We start from the raw sequence: 18,885 nt of genomic DNA on the forward strand, positions 1-18,885 counted from the left end.
ACCCGCTATTGTCACCAGCATAGGTAAAGGTCTGTTTAATGTCTTACACCAGTTGGCCCGTATATGTATTGTTTGTGTACTCTAACACTGATCATACAGCGGTCCCCGATTGTCGCTATCTCATCCGGAAACGATACCGCTCCAGCACGTGGATCGACAGTGCTGTCACGCCCACCAAATCAAATCTACCGCCATGTCATAGGTTAAGGTCGTCAAAATGGCTTCCACCAGTAGGTCCGTCGTTTCGAGGGATCGTCTCCGGGGTGATGAGGTTGACACGGCCGACGATGAAGAGAGGGTAGGTTACTGTCACTGTCACCCCCACCGACACCAGCCCTCACGGCTAGTTAGACCTGTATGTTTTTCTTGTCATTACGTGAAGTATCGAATTATTCCAGCACCCAAACAACACGCCCCCTTGACTTTTGACCTACTGGATATTATGTCGTCTGCATCTCATTTGACATAAACATTATTTATTTCTCTTAAATAAGCTGTGTTTAGAAACTCACGAGGATGCTTTTGTTGAATAATTTTTGTTGACTGACAAATACGAAACGGTGTATTTTGTCTCTACAGATTAGAAAGCGTTTGAACCCAGATCACTAAATGTATTTTAGCGGGTTGCTTAGGTGTGAAGTGTTTGTCAGTTTATTTGCTCAACGCCACTTTGCACGGTCTCTACATAATCTTATGAAAAGAACACTTTTTTTATCATACTAAAAGTGATTGTCTAAAAGCATAACACCATTAACTTTAATATTTCCTTCAAATAAAGCCTGCATAGTTGGGAATCTCCTTGAACTAGATGCAATTACCTCGCTCCATTTAACACAGCAAATCAAATGCAGACAGTAAAATACTCATTGCGACAGCTTAAAACCCTTATCTGGTTACACGCAATTATTATCATTAATCTTTATATATTTTAACGATAAACAATATGGGAAACAGAGCTTCGAAATAATAGGTTTTATGTGGCGTAAAATGTAATTTAGATCATGCAGTTTTATTTCACGCTCTGTTTATTTATATATACTCCAGCAACTCGTTAAACTAAGTCATGTTGTTAATCAACTGGTAATTAGATCCAGGCACTTTAGATTTATTATTTGATATTTGGGTTTCCTTTAAAGCGAACACAGTGGTAAGTGTGACATAATTACATTTGAAATGAATAATGTCCATGTAGAATACTCCATGTGTTCACACAGTCAACACCTAACTGTCTCCGCAGACCCCACTGTTGCCGCCTCGTCAGCCAACCCTCCTGACAAAGGACTTTGAAGTAAGCTTGTTTTTAATTTAGTTAATACTACGTAATCTCGATAAGTAACTCAAGTGTTGTTGATCCTTAACATTTGACACCATCATTCTTTGACTGTCGAGAGCATGTTCCGCCTTGTCGCCAAAGGGTCATACAGAGTTGCGTCCCTTGTGAACGTCAGGCACCTGTGATGGTAGATTTAAGTCCAGTTTGCCCCGATTGTGTTTCTAGGTTTGTCAGCAAGACGTGCTCGCATGTCTCACCAAGTGGTACATGCTTAAAACATGGAGCACTTCGAGCTTTCTTGCGGTATCAAACTTACAATCCATGATACCAGTGGAATATTGTTCAAAGAGCAGTTTCCCCCAACTCACTCACTCACTCAGACAATTCAGCTGGGTTGTCCATGGTGGTCGCATGTCCGGTGATGGCGCGTGACTTGTATGATTGTAGGTGCGCTTTGGTCAAATAGTGTGACCGCTCGCAATAGGCTGGCTGGATTTGTTTATATCCGCACGCAGCTATATTACAAATGTACAGAATCGAGTCTTCGTCACACAAACCACGATAAGTAATACAATGGGGACGGGGCCACACATTCTGACCACCCAAGCATTATGTGTGAGCTGATCTTTGCGATAAGTTTGATTTGCTGGGGATTACCATGTGCTTTTGTTTTAAATCTTGACCTATTAATTTCTACTGTGCCATGTTTCTCCAGAGTTTGGATTACGACAGATGTTTTAACGAACCTTACGAGCAGCTTCTGAAGAGTCAGCTGCAGGAACACGTGAGTGTCAGAGACGTTATGTCAAGCAGAGATTATGACTGTAGTGGTAACATGTTTGATACATGAAATGGGGGAAGATCTGTGTGTAAAAGTGTATATATAGGCAACAGAAGTGAGTGAGTGACTTTAGTTTTACACCGCACTCAGCAATATTCCAGTTATATGGCGGCGGTCTGTAAATAATCGAGTCTAGACCAGACAATCCAGTGATCAACAACATGATCATCGATCTGCGCAACTGGGATAAGATGACATGTGTCAACTAAGTCAGCGAGCCTGACCACCCATTCCCGTTAGTCGCCACTTACGAAAAGCATGGGTTACTGAAGATCAATTCTAACCCGGATCTTCACGGGTGTAGGCAACAGAAGAGGGTATTATTGCGAAGAGTCATGGTGCACTTGTCATCCTAACGTCAAATGATCATTTGTTTCATGTTTACTGAAGATCGATCCATGGATTACACCTGTGTGGGCTGATAGGGAGGGGGTTTGGGTGAGGGCTGATAGGGAGGGGTTGAGATGAGGGCTGATGGGGGGGAGGGGTTGGGGCGAGGGCTGATAGGGTTGGGGTGAGGGCTGATAGGGAGGGGTTGAGGTGAGGGCTGATAGGGAGGGGGTAGGGGTGAGGGTTGATAGGGGGGGGTTGGGGTGAGGGCTGATAGGGGTGGGTGGGGTGAGGGCTGATAGGGGGGGGTTGAGGTGAGGGTTGATAGCGTGGGTGTTGGGTGTGAGGGCTGATAGGAAGGGGTTGGGGTGAGGGCTGATAGTGTGGGTGTTGGTGTGAGGGCTGATAGGGAGGGGTTGAGGTGAGGGCTGATAGTGTGGGTGTTGGTGTGAGGGCTGATAGGGAGGGGTTGAGGTGAGGGCTGATAGTGTGGGTGTTGGTGTGAGGGCTGATAGGAAGGGGTTGGGGTGAGGGCTGATAGGGGGTGATTTGGGGTGAGGGCTGATTGTGTGGGTGTTGGGGTGAGGGCAGGGAAGGTGGTATTTGGACACTTTATCGCGTGATAAGCTAAAAGATATTTCATTGCCAAGAAATAAAGTGTATCATGAGAACATTTTGAGAATTCTCTTTCAGTCGGACAACAAGATCGAGGCTGTAAAATGGATTATTACGTTTCTAGTTGGACTTCTAACTGGAATGGTGAGTAAGTTCTAAACAAATTGCGAAGGATATTCAAAAAGATAATCATATAAAAACAACCAGGTTTTAGAAAACACAGAAATTTGACATGGGTAACTAACTAACCTTCACGGAGAAGTTATGAACACAGGTACATATGTGGTCTGGCCTTCCACGTAGCGTTACTTCTGCCTTGTGTCGTATGTCTGGCGTTCTGCATACACTGTCTTTTTGTACTTTCAGGTTGCACTGTACATAGACAGCATTGTCAAACTGCTGTCTGGATGGAAGTTCAACACAATCGACGTGTGTATCCGTCATTTCCAACTGGGCCGCTGCAAATTGTTTATGTGGTGATGTGGACTTTCTACACGATGGCCCACATGTAAGGTGTCCCTTAGTCTGGACATGTTACCTGGTTCGAATCCCAGGATTGCCCTGATTATGATTATCACTATTTCACTGAAGTGATATAAACATAGGGCGTAAAAGTGGAGTGCAAGTTGTCTCCCTTTCTGGAAGGTCACACTAAGTCTTGACGATTAGGCAGAGTGTATTGGGAAGGTGGTTGGCTGCATTAGTGTGTCAATGGACCCAGACTCCTTTACTTTGTTATATTTAGTCACATCATACAAAGACACAGAATATAACACAAATAGTAATATTGCTCAGGCCCTCATTAAGTCAGATATGTTACGTATATACAAGATATGTTAGCAAGGTAAATGTTATTTTGCGATTTGCATACATTTGTGGTGTATTTCTCTGAGCCCACAATGGACCCTAGTCCGACAAGATTGTGATAGCTAGTTGACAAGTCGTTGGAATATCGGTTAGCAGGGCGGTCTTCCATCTGAAGCACCAACCCGTGAAGGTCCGGGTTAGAATATTGATCTTCAGTAATTAATGCTTGTCGTAAGAGGCAACTAACGGGATCGGGTCGTCAGGCTCGCTGACTTGGTTGACATATGTCATCGTATTCCAATTGCGCAGATCGATGCTCATGCTGTTGATCACTGGATTGTCTGGTCCAGACTCGATTATTTACAGACCGCCGCCATATAGCTGGAATATTGCGGCGTAACACTAAACTCACACACACACATCTGAAGCATCAAGTGTTGAGATCGCTAGTGACCGGGTTGTTAGCCTCAGGACCAGTGTCCATGATCATACGGTCACGGCATGAATGCGTACACACTCACGAGTGTCAACACTTGTGGTGTGACCCTGACCCCGTGACTTAGTCTCTGTTCACCCAGCAGGTAATGGGTACCCGATAGGTGATGGGGTGTTCACTTCTTCACGCATCCCATTGTCAGCCACAGCTATATACTCTACAGGGAGTTAAGAATGAGGAATGGAAGGTCATCCGGATAGACTTTAAGGGGGACAAATAAACTCATTTGAACAGAAACTAGTACCTGGATAATTGCGATAATAATGTAAAGTATATATACTAACGAGCCTCGTATTAATATCATGTTGGAGCGTTCGGTGCCTTGACATGCCAGCTATAATGAGGTGTTCTAAAGACGGGTGTCTGGTGGAGTCCTTGCTCTTCCTGCTTCTGTTCAACGTGGGCTTCGTCATCATCGCCGCCTGTCTGACAGTGTATGAGGTATGTATGCACCCTCACATTCATGTATCTTGTTTGCCGCTGTATCTGACCCCAATACAAAGTTTCAACCTATCCAAGGAATCGAGTGGTCGATCCCGAACCGAAACTATTTAATCGAGCATATTTATTGCTGAGAAGAAACTGTACCTAACCGTACACACACGTACACATGCAAACACAACCGCCCACACTCACGCGAATTTACATGCGCGCACACACATAATCTTTCAAACAGCACCACTGTGATCCTCCGGATAATGTCGGCACGAATGCAAACAATAATTATACAATTTCATTATTCACAATATAATCATACACCTTTTGTCCGCTGGACCATTAGAACAGTTCTTGCTGGCGAAACAAAAAAATCAACACATCGTCACTCCTGGCCATGTGGTCAGTACCAGCACGCCGATGCTGTGTTCGATTTGTCCGACTGATTGGAAGCAGTGTTGTTGATTGTCACAACCCTCAAAATACTTTATCGAAAGCCCTTGACAATAATTTCCAGTTCATCAAAGGAAACATGCAGAGATCGTTACAACACTGCATTGTGAATGTAATGTTCAACACGAACACGTTGAAGCGTGAACTGCTGCATAATGCTTTATTTCGTGTCCACTTTCAGCTGACATATTCCAAGGCCGTTTCCCTAGCCTACTGTAATATTTCGATGTCACTGGGTTTTTTTCAGAAAACATTCATTGACTCTAATTACTTCAGAAAAGTGTACATTAGCAGCCCTCTGTGCGTCTGTCTCTAGAGACAAATGTCACAAAAACTAGCCATACGTTAAGGAGATGTGAAAGTAGAAGTGAAACAGTACACTTAAATCGTGACGTACACTTTTGTGATATTTCATCTGGGAGACGTTGTTGTGATGATTTACTTACTTATATCTGGCTTTATGTGAAGACTAAGGTCTTGTCAAGAAAGCTTAATCATGTAAAAACAGCATAAACATATTGATTGTTCTATTTCCGATTGAATGACCACGGTCCCACGATCTAATAAAAGACAAATGCTTGTTAACTTGTTGCTTTTGTTGCTCTCAATGTATGCATTTGTTGATTAAATGGTTGGTAACTAGTTACATCTGAACCGAGGCTGTTGAACAAAGGGGACCTAAATGAAACGCATATTTGTTGTGCCCATCTATTAACTCCTACGCAGATTAAATGCGACATCTTCCTTCACCCTAAACACCACCTAAACACAATCTAGCCCTAATGTACATATATGTAGGAGGTAAAATTGGGACAAGTAACATGTTTAGGTTAATATTTGGATGCTAACACATATTTAACAGGGTAGTCGGCACAAGAAGACTAAACAGAGTTGCCAACACTGTTATCTCTCACGATACTTTTGCTGTGGTCTGCAGTGTTAAAGGGCCCAGATTTGGTTACACAAAGGTGTCTTTATAACATACTTAGTTCGATGTGATATACTACAAACTATATCTGATTGCTGCAGCCCATGCTGCTGGCGGAGGGTTTAGTGCACCCACGATCAAGTGTTTCTTACTTCTGTGGTCATTACATGGGAAGAAAACGATAGTTTAGTGCACCTGCGACCAAGATGTATATGAAGGTTTTTGGACACAGCGGGGGAAGAAAACGATAGTCTAGTGCACCTGCGACCAAGATGTATATGAAGGTTTTTGGACATAACGGGGGAAGAAAACGATAGTCTAGTGCACCTGCGACCAAGATGTATATGAAGGTTTTTGGACATAACGAGGGAAGAAAACGATAGTCTAGTGCACCTGCGACCAAGATGTATATGAAGGTTTTTGGACATAACGGGGGAAGAAAACGATAGTCTAGTGCACCTGCGACCAAGATGTATATGAAGGTTTTTGGACATAACGGGGGAAGAAAACGACAGTCTTGTGCAGCCGAGACCAAGTTGTATGAGAAGGTTTTTTGGACATTGCATGAGAGGAAAACGTTATTCTAGTGCTTCTGAGAACAAGATGTATCTGTTCAAAGGTTTTCGGTCATTGTAAGGGAAGAAAGCGTTAGTCTAGTGCACCCGAGACCAAGATGTATGTGAATTTTTTATATGCAGGGGGAGAAAACTTGTTATTTGTGCACCGTGAGTGAGTGTTAAGTGAATGATGTTTTAGATCGTGTGTTGAGGGTTGGAGGGGAACCTGTTACGCCTCGCTATCCAAATACTATCTGTTCCAGCCCGTTGCAGGAGGGTCTGGTATACCCGAGATCAAGTGTTATCTGAACGGCATCAAGGTGCCGCGTGTTGCAAGGTTCGTCACTCTTCTCGCCAAGTCTATTGGAGTTCTCTTCAGTGTAGCAGGAGGTACGTTTTATCTTTGTCCTCGGAACCTCAATACGCCAGACTCCTCAAAGATGCACATAGCCAGCATTCCGCCATGAGAAATGATAAACTATTTTGTGTTATCATATGTGTTATATTTAGTCATACGAGTTGAAAGCAGTCATTGACCAGGGTTTATTTCATTACTTTGTGTGCTTTCAGGTTTGTTTGTTGGTAAGGAAGGGCCGATGATTCACAGTGGTGCTATCATAGGAGCTGGGGTTCCACAGGTAGGTCAAACCAACTGACAAACACTTGGTTTCAGAAATTACAAGCGCATTATTTCAAAGTCAGGAGGCACAAAAAAAACATGTAAACTGTAAATAATAACGACGTCCAAACTACGTCTCTACAAATTAGATTCCAGGCAATAACCAATGTGTAATTTTCATGTATAAATGTTTAGACACATCGGTCATCTGGTCCAACGACATGTGTCTGCTTGGTGTGGAGCTGCAATGTTACTGTTTATTTAATCTTCAGAGCTAACCCTAAGATTGATTAAGCCTTTTCGTGGGGATCTAGTTTATTCCAGGAGAGGGGTGTGGTTTCACCGGCGCCCTGGCTTCTTTGTCCAATGGTTGTGATACTGCTGACACTATACTGTTACTACCTGTGTGAAAGTATCAGTTATTCTGTGCATAACCTGCCATTGATAAAATAAATAAAATTCATGCGGCATTTAGTATGACTCACGTTAAAGAGTTAACTATCTCTTATCATGAAATGATTAGCTTATCCCTTGTATGTAGGAATACTGTTTTCATTAATTTTAACCAATTCAGGAATGTTTCCTGAAACTTTGATGCTTCAATAATATCGTTTATTTACATACGCTACAAGAATATCACATAACATTCATACATCCATGGACATCTCGTAACATCGCAGACGTATGATGGCCGTGAAATACTACTGTTTAAACACCAGGTTTTGTGCGAGCGATGGAGCCATACAGAGACATAACGAAAAGACTGGGAGAAGCCATAAACAAATGTATGAGGAATCAGTGAGCGATGAAAAAAGAATGGGCTGATGGGATGAAACAATGGACTGATGCGATGGAACAATGGGCTCATGCGTTGGAACAATGGGCTGATGTGATGAAACAATGGGCTGATGCGATGAAACAATGGGCTGATGAGATGAAACATTGCGTTGATTCGATGAAACAATGGACTGACGCGATAAAACAATGAACTAGTGTGATGAAACAATGGGCTGATGCGATGCAACAATGGGCTGATGCGATGAAACAATGGGCTGATGTGATGAAACAATGGGCTGATGCGATAAAACAATGGGCTGAGGCGATGAAACAATGGAATCATGCGATCTAACAATGGACTCGTGCGATGTAACAATGGGTTGATGCGATGAAACAATGGGCTGATGCGATGAAACAATGGGCTGATGCGATGAGACAATGGGCTGATGCGATGAAACAATGGGCTGATGCGATTGAACAATGGGCTGATGCGATGAGACAATGAACTGATGCGATGAGACAAGGAACTGATGCGATGAAACAATGGGCTGATGCAATGGAACAATGGGCTGATGCGGTGAAACAATGGGTTGATGCGATGAAACAATGAACTGATGCGATGAAACAATGGACTGATGCGATGTAACAATGGGCTGATATGATGAAACAACGGACTGATGCGGTGAAACAATGGGTTGATGCGATGAGACAATGGGCTGATGTGATGAAACAACGGACTGATGCAAAGAAACAATGGGTTGATGCGATGAAACTATGGGCTGATGTGATGAAACAACGGACTGATGCAAAGAAACAATGGGTTGATGCGATGAGACAATGGGCTGATCCGATGAAACAGTGGGCTGATGCAATGAAACAATAGACTGACGTGATGAAAGAATGGGCGGATGCGATGGAACAATGGGCTGATGTGACGGAAAAATGGACTGATGTGATGAAACAATGGGCAGATGAGTTCAAAGAGTGGGCTGTTGCGATAAAACAGTGGACTGATGCGATGAAACAATGGGCTGATGAGATGAAACATTGGGTTGATTCGAAGAACCAATGGACTGATGCGATGAAACAGTGAACTAGTGTGATGAAACAATGGGAAGTTGCGATAAAACAATGGGCTGATGCGATGAAACAATGGGCTGATGCATAGAAACAACGAGCTGATGCGATGAAACAATGAGCTGATGCGATGGAACAATGGGCTTAAGTGATGAAACAATGGGCTGATGCGATGAAACAATGGGCTGAGGCGATGAAACAATGGCCTTATGCGATCTAACAATGGGCTGATGCGATGAAACAATGGGCTGATGTGATGAAACAATGGGCTGATGCAATGAAACAATGAACTGAGGCGATGAAACAATGGGCCAATGCGATGTAAAATAGGCTGATGCGATGGAACAATGGGCTGATGCGATGAGACAATGAACTGATGCGATGAAACAATGGGCTGATGCGATGAAACAAGGAACTGATGCGATGAAACAATGGGCTGATGCGATGAGACAATGTGCTGATGCGATGAAACAATGGGCTGATGCAAAGAAACAATGATCTGATGCGATGAATGAATGGGTTGATGCGATGAGACATTGAACTGATGCGGTGAAACAATAGACTGATGCAATGAAAAATGGACTGATGCGATGAGACAATGGGCTGATGCCATGAGGCAATGAACTGATGCGATGAAACAATTGGCTGATGTGATGGAACAATGAACTGATGCTATGAAACAATTGGCTGATGCGCGGAGACAATTTAATGGGCTGATGCGATGAGACAATGAACTGATGTGGTGAGACAATGGACTGATGCGATGAAACAATGGGCTGATGCAATGAAACAATGAACTGATGCGATGAAACAATGTGCTGATGCGAGGAGACAATTTAATGGGCTGATGCGATGAGACAATGAACTGATGTGGTGAGACAATGGACTGATGCGATGGAACAATGCGATTAGACAATGAACTGATGCGATGTAACAATGGGCTGACGTGATGAAACAATGGGCTGATGTGGTGAATCAATGCAATGGGCTGATGCAATGAAACAATGGACTTATGCGATGTAACAATGGGCTGATGCGATGGAATGATGGCTGTACACGCTGTAGTGATACAGTAAATAGAACACTGTAGATGCAATGGAGTGATGCGATGAAAGGATGGAGTGATGCTATGAAACATTTGAGTGATACGATAAAGCGAAGGAGTGATGCGAAATTTGAGTGAGTGATGAAGCGAAGGAGTGATGCGATATATGACTGAGTGATGAAACGAAGTAGTGATACGATGAAACGATGGTGTGATGCGATGAAACGGCAGAGTAATGCGATGAAAGGATGGAGCGATGCGATATACCACGGAGTGATGAAATGAGGGATTGATGCGAAATACGACCTAGTCATAAAACGATGGAGTGATGCGATGAAACGATGGTGTGATGCGATATACGACGAAGTGATGAAACGATGGTGTGAGGCGTGTACGACTGAGTAATGAAACGATGGTGTGAGGCGATATATGACGGAGTGATGAAACGATGGCGTGATGCGATATACGACGAAGTGGTGAAACCATGGAGTGATGCGATATACGACTGAGTGATGAAACGGAGTGATCCAATATACGACTGAGTGATGAAACGATGGTGTGATGCGATATACGACTGAGTGATGAAACCATGGAGTGATGCGATGAAACGATGGTGTGATGCTACATACGACTGAGTGATGAAACGATGGTGTGATGCGATATACGACGAAGTGATGAAACGATGGTGTGAGGCGATATAAGACAGCGTGATGAAACGATGGTGTGATGCAATATACGACTGAGTGATGAAACCATAGAGTGATGCGATGAAACGATGGTGTGATGCGATATAGGACAGAGTGATGAAACGGTGGTGTGATGCGATATACGACGGAGTGATGAAACAATGGTGTGATGCGACATACGACTGAGTGAAGAAACGATAATGTGATGCGATATACGACGAAGTGATGAAACCATGGAGTGATGCGATGAAACGATGGTGTGATGCGATATACGACTGAGTGATGAAACGATGGTGTGATGCGGTATACGACGAAGTGATGAAACGATGGTGTGAGGCGATATACGACAGAGTGATGAAACGATGGTGTGATGCGATATACGACGAAGTGATGAAACGATGGTGTCAGGCGATATACGACTGAGTGATGAAGCGATGGAGTGATGCGATATACGATTGAGTGATGAAACGATGGTGTGATGAGACATACGACGAAGTGATGAAACTATGGAGTGATGCGATATACGACTGAGTGATGAAACCATAGAGTGATGCAATGAAACGATGGTGTGATGCGATATAGGACTGAGTGATGAAACGATGGTGTGATGCGATATACGACGAAGTGATGAAACGATGGTGTGAGGCGATATACGACAGAGTGATGAAACGATGGTGGGATGCAATATACGACTTTGTGATGAAACCAAAGAGTGATGCGATGAAACGATGGTGTGATGCGATATAGGACTGAGTGATTAAACGATGGAGTGATGCGATATACGACTGGGTGATGAAACGATGGTGTCAGGTGATATACGACGAAGTGATGAAACGATGGTGTGATGCGATATACGACTGAGTGATGAAACGATGATGTGATGCGATATACGACGAAGTGATGAAACCATGGAGTGATGCGATGAAACGATGGTGTGATGCGATATAGGACTGAGTGATGAAACGATGGTGTGATGCGATATACGACGAAGTGATGAAACGATGGTGTTAGGCGATATACGACAGAGTGATGAAACGATGGAGTGATGCGGTATACGACTGAGTGATGAAAGAGAGTGATGCGATATACGACTGAGTAATGAAACGATGGTGTGGTGCGATATACGACGGAGTGGTGAAACCATGGAGTGATGCGATATACGACGAAGTGATGAAACGATGGAGTGATGCGGTATACGACGAAGTGATGAAACAGAGTGATGCGATATACGACTGAGTAATGAAACGAAGGAGTGACGCGATAGACGACTGATGAAACGATGGTGTGATGCGATGAAACGATGGAGTGATGCGATATACGACAGAGTGATGAAACGATGGTGTGATGCGATATACGACGAAGTGATGAAACGATGGAGTGATGCATTCAAACGACAGAGTGATGCGATGAAACGATGGAGCGACGAGTGATGCGATGAAACGATGGAGTGATGCAATTAGACGGTAGAGTGATGCAATGAAACGATGGAGCGATGCGATATACGACAGAGTGAAGAAACGATGGTGTGATGTGATATACGACAGAGTGATGAAATGATGGTGGGATGCGATATACGACAGAGTGATGAAACGATGATGGGATGCGATATACGACGGAGTGATGAAACGATTGAGTGATACGATGAAGCGATGGAGTGATGCGATATACGATTGAGTGATGAAACGATGGTGTGATGCGACATACGACGAAGTGATGAAACTATGGAGTGATGCGATATACGACTGAGTGATGAAACCATAGAGTGATGCAATGAAACGATGGTGTGATGCGATATAGGACTGAGTGATGAAACGATGGAGTGAAGCGATATACGACGAAGTGATGAAACGATGGTGTGAGGCGATATACGACAGAGTGATGAAACGATGGTGGGATGCAATATACGACTTTGTGATGAAACCAAAGAGTGATGCGATGAAACGATGGTGTGATGCGATATAGGACTGAGTGATTAAACGATGGAGTGATGCGATATACGACTGAGTGATGAAACGATGGTGTCAGGTGATATACGACGAAGTGATGAAACGATGGTGTGATGCGATATACGACTGAGTGATGAAACGATGATGTGATGCGATATACGACGAAGTGATGAAGCCATGGAGTGATGCGATGAAACGATGGTGTGATGCGATATAGGACTGAGTGATGAAACGATGGTGTGATGCGATATACGACGAAGTGATGAAACGATGGTGTGAGGCGATATACGACAGAGTGATGAAACGATGGAGTGATGCGGTATACGACTGAGTGATGAAACGATGGTGTGAGGCGTGTACGACTGAGTAATGAAACGATGGTGTGAGGCGATATAGGACTGAGTGTTGAAACGATGGTGTGATGCGATATACGACTGAGTGTTGAAACGATGGTGTGATGCGATATACGACGAAGTGGTGAAACCATTGAGTGATGCGATGAAACGATGGTGTGATGAGATATAGGACTGAGTGATGAAACGATGGTGTGAGGCGATATACGACTGAGTGATGAAACGATGGTGTGATGCAATATACGACTGAGTGATGAAACGATGGAGTGATGAGATGAAACGATGGTGTGATGCGATATAGGACTGAGTGATGAAACCATGGAGTGATGCGATATACGACTGACTGATGAAACCATGGAGTGATGCGATATACGACTGAGTGATGAAACGATGGAGTGATGCGATATACGACTGAGTGATGAAACGATGGAGTGATGCGGTATACGACTGAGTGATGAAACAGAGTGATGCGGTATACGACTGAGTAATGAAACGATGGTGTGGTGCGATATACGACGGAGTGATGAAATCATAGAGTGATGCGATTTACGACGAAGTGATGAAACAGAGTGATGCGATATACGACTGAGTAATGAAACGAAGGAGTGACGCGATAGACGACTGATGAAACGATGGTGCGATGCGATGAAACGATGGAGTGATGCGATATACGACAGAGTGATGAAACGATGGAGTGATGCGATATACGACGAAGTGATGAAACGATGGAGTGATACATTCAAACGACAGAGTGATGCGATGAAACGATGGAGCGACGAGTGATGCGATGAAACGATGGAGTGATGCAATTAGACGGCAGAGTGATGGAATGAAACGATGGAGCGATGCGATATACGACAGAGTGATGAAACGATGGAGTGATGCGATATACGACTGACTGATGAAACCATGGAGTGATGCGATATACGACTGAGTGATGAAACCATGGAGTGATGCGATATACGACTGAGTGATGAAACGATGGAGTGATGCGGTATACGACTGAGTGATGAAACAGAGTGATGCGGTATACGACTGAGTAATGAAACGATGGTGTGGTGCGATATACGACGGAGTGATGAAACCATAGAGTGATGCGATTTACGACGAAGTGATGAAACGATGGAGTGATGCGGTATACGACGAAGTGATGAAACAGAGTGATGCGATATACGACTGAGTAATGAAACGAAGGAGTGACGCGATAGACGACTGATGAAACGATGGTGCGATGCGATGAAACGATGGAGTGATGCGATATACGACAGAGTGATGAAACGATGGAGTGATGCGATATACGACGAAGTGATGAAACGATGGAGTGATACATTCAAACGACAGAGTGATGCGATGAAACGATGGAGCGACGAGTGATGCGATGAAACGATGGAGTGATGCAATTAGACGGCAGAGTGATGCAATGAAACGATGGAGCGATGCGATATACGACAGAGTGATGAAACGATGGTGTGATGTGATATACGACAGAGTGATGAAACGATGATGGGATGCGATATACGACGGAGTGATGAAACCATGGAGTGATGCGATATACTACTGAGTGATGAAACGATGGAGTGATACGATGTAAGGATGGAGCGATGCGATATACGACGGAGTGATGAAATGATGGAGTGATGCGATATACGACCTGCTGATGAAACGATGGTGTCATGCAATATAGGACTAAGTGTTGAAACGATGGTGTGATGCGATATAGGACTGAGTGTTGAAACGATGGTGTGATGCGATGTACGACGAAGTGATGAAACGATGGTGTGAGGCGTGTACGACTGCGTAATGAAACGATGGAGTGATGCTATGAAACATTTGAGTGATACGATAAAGCGAAGGAGTGATGCGAAATTTGAGTGAGTGATGAAACGAAGGAGTGATGCTATATATGACTGAGTGATGAAACGAAGTAGTGATACGACGAAACGATGGTGTGATGCGATGAAACGGCAGAGTAATGCGATGAAACGATGGAGCGATGCGATATACCACGGAGTGATGAAATGATGGAGTGATGCGATATACGACGAAGTGATGAAACGATGGAGTGATGCGATGAAACGATGGTGTGATGCGATATAGGACAGAGTGTTGAAACGATGGTGTGATGCGATAAACGACTGAGTGATGAAACGATGGTGTGATGCTACATACGACTGAGTGATGAAACGATAATGTGATGCGATATACGACGAAGTGATGAAACCATGGAGTGATGCGATGAAACGATGGTGTGATGCGATATAGGACTAAGTGATGAAACGATGGTGTGATGCGATATACGACGAAGTGATGAAACGATGGAGTGATGCATTCAAACGACAGAGTGTTGCGATGAAACGATGGAGCGACGAGTGATGCGATGAAACGATGGAGTGTTGCAATTAGACGGCAGAGTGATGCAATGAAACGATGAAGCGATGCGATATACGACAGAGTGATGAAACGATGGTGTGATGTGATATACGACAGAGTGATGAAACGATGATGGGATGCGATATACAACGGAGTGATGAAACCATGGAGTGATGCGATATACTACTGAGTGATGAAACGATGGAGTGATACGATGAAACGGCAGAGTAATGCTATGAAAGGATGGAGCGATGCGATATACGACGGAGTGATGAAATGATGGAGTGATGCGATATACGACCTGGTGATGAAACGATGGTGTCATGCAATATAGGGCTAAGTGTTGAAACGATGGTGTGATGCGATATAGGACTGAGTGTTGAAACGATGGTGTGATGCGATATACGACGAAGTGATGAAACGATGGTGTGAGGCGTGTACGACTGCGTAATGAAACGATGGAGTGATGCTATGAAACATTTGAGTGATACGATAAAGCGAAGGAGTGATGCGAAATTTGAGTGAGTGATGAAACGAAGGAGTGATGCTATATATGACTGAGTGATGAAACGAAGTAGTGATACGATGAAACGATGGTGTGATGCGATGAAACGGCAGAGTAATGCAATGAAACGATGGTGTGATGCTACATACGACTGAGTGATGAAACGATATTGTGATGCGATATACGACGAAGTGATTATATCATGGAGTGATGCGATGAAACGATGGTGTGATGCGATATAGGACTGAGTGATGAAACGATGGTGTGATGCGATATACGACGAAGTGATGAAACGATGGTGTGAGGCGATATACGACTGAGTGATGAAACGATGGTCCGATGGGATATACGACTGAGTAATGAAACGATGGTGTGATGCGATATACGACTGAGTGATGAAACGATGGTCTTAGGCGATATACGACTGAGTGATGAAACGATGGTGTGATGCGATATACGACGAAGTGATGAAACGATGATGTGATGCGATATACGACTGAGTGATGAAACCATGAAGTGATGCAATGAAACGATGGTTCGATGCGATATAGGACTGAATGATGAAACGATGGAGTGATGCGATATACGACTGAGTGATGAAACGATGGTGTGATGCGATATACGACTGAGTAATGAAACGATGGTGTGATGCGATATACGACGGAGTGATGAAACCATGGAGTGATGCGATATACGACTGAGTGATGAAACGATGGAGTGATGCGATATACGACGAAGTGATGAAACGATGGTGTGAGGCGATATACGACTGAGTGATGAAACGATGGAGTGATGCGATATACGACAGAGTGATGAAACCGTGGTGATGCGATATACGACTGAGTGATGAAACGATGTGAGTGATGCGGTATACGACTGGTGATGAAACAGAGTGATGCGATATACGACTGAGTAATGAAACGAAGGAGTGAGTGACGACTGAGTGATGAAACGATGGAGGATGCGATATACGACTGAGTGATGAAACGATGGAGATGCGATGCGATATACGACAGACGTGATGAAACGATGGAGTGATGCGATATATGAGAGAGAGGATGACGATGGTGACAGAAGTGATGAAACGATCGCGATGGAGATGGATGCGATGAAACGACGATGATGGAGTAATCGCGATATGATGCAATGATGTCTCGAAACGATGAAAGATCGATGAGATGATCGACTGAGTGATGAACGATAGGATGACGCGATTACGACACTAGTGATGAAACGATGGTGTGATGTGGCGATATACGACTGATGAAACCATGGTGATGATGCGATATACGACTGAGGATGAAAGCGATGATGCGAGTAACGGCGATAAAACCATGGTGATGCGATATACTACTGAGTGATGAAACGATGGTGATCCGATATACGACTGAGTGATAAGCGATGGAAGCGTCGCGATATGACGGAGTGATGAAACCATGGAGTGATGCGATATACGACTGAGAGTGATGAAACCATGGAGTGATGCGATGGACAGAGTGATGAGACGATGGAAGCGTGCGATATACGACAGTGATGATGCGATATACGACTAGTGATGAAACTGGAGTGATGAAACGATGGAGTCACGATGCGATATAGGACTGAGTGATGAAAGCGATGGAGTGATGCGATACGCACGAAGTGATGTGATGCGATATCGACGACGATGACGAGTGATGCGAAACGATGGTGTGAAACGATGACGCGACATAGTGATGAAAGCGATGGAAGCGTGCGATATACGACGAGTGATGAAACGATGGAGTGATGCGATATACGACTGAGTGATGAAACCATGAAGCGATATGACGATGAAACGATGGTTCGATGCGATATAGGACTGAATGATGAAACGATGAGTGATGCGATATACGACTGAAGTGATGAAAGCGATGGTGTTAGGCGATATACGACTGAGTAATGAAACGATGGAGTGATGCGATATCGACTGATGAAACGATGGAGTGATGCGATATACGACTGAGTGATGAAACGATGGTGTGATGCGATATACAACTGAGTGAGTAATGAAACGATGATGTGATGCGATATAGGACTAGTGATGATGCGATAGGTGATGCGATATCTGATGAGTGATGAAACGGATGGATGCGATATACGATGATGAAACGATCAGGCGATATACGACTGGAGTGATGAAGCGATGGAGTGATGCGATATACGACTGAGTGATGAGTGGATGATAACGACTGAGTGATGAAAGCGATGGTGTGATGCGATATACGACTGAGTGATGAAACGATGGAGTGATGCGATATACGACTGAGTGATGAAGCGATGGGTGATGCGATATACGACGAAACTGAGTGATGAAACGATGATGATGAAGCGATGGGTGGATGCGATATACTGAAACCGATGGAGTGATGATAAAACCATGGAGATGATGCGATATACGACTGACTGAGTGATGAAACCATGGAGTGATGATGCGATAAACGACGAGTGATGCGACGAACTGATGAAAGCGATGGATGATACGAACGATGGATATACGACAGAGTGATGAAACGATTGTAGCGATGCGACTGAGTGATGAAACGATTGGTGGGATGCGATATACGATGGAGTGATGAAACCATGATGCGATATACTACTGAGTGATGAAACCATGGAGTGATCCGATATACGACTGAGTGATGATGCGATATACGGAGTGATGAAACGATGGAGTGATGCGATATACGACGAAGTGATGAAACGATGATGTGATGCGATATAGGACTGAGTGATGAAACCATGAAGTGATGC

At 43.9% G+C, this 18,885-nt stretch overlaps 1 protein-coding gene across 1 annotated transcript in view; it reads left to right on the top strand.

Annotated features, from left to right (window-relative positions):
* Positions 1-216: 216 nt before the first annotated feature.
* The window catches only part of LOC124273351 (chloride transport protein 6-like), a 121,192-nt gene continuing 102,523 nt past the window's right edge, over positions 217-18,885 (top strand). Inside the window, exons 1-8 of the mRNA XM_046708588.1 lie at positions 217-298; positions 1,238-1,288; positions 1,989-2,057; positions 3,138-3,203; positions 3,426-3,492; positions 4,697-4,803; positions 6,999-7,125; positions 7,306-7,373. Of these exons, the coding sequence (XP_046564544.1) occupies positions 218-298; positions 1,238-1,288; positions 1,989-2,057; positions 3,138-3,203; positions 3,426-3,492; positions 4,697-4,803; positions 6,999-7,125; positions 7,306-7,373 (636 nt within the window). The 5' untranslated portion in view covers position 217. The remainder of the gene's footprint in view (positions 299-1,237; positions 1,289-1,988; positions 2,058-3,137; positions 3,204-3,425; positions 3,493-4,696; positions 4,804-6,998; positions 7,126-7,305; positions 7,374-18,885) is intronic.

This window comes from Haliotis rubra, unplaced genomic scaffold (genome assembly GCF_003918875.1).
Source record: "Haliotis rubra isolate DU_JTF1 unplaced genomic scaffold, ASM391887v1 Scf18, whole genome shotgun sequence".
Taxonomy (NCBI): domain Eukaryota; kingdom Metazoa; phylum Mollusca; class Gastropoda; order Lepetellida; family Haliotidae; genus Haliotis; species Haliotis rubra.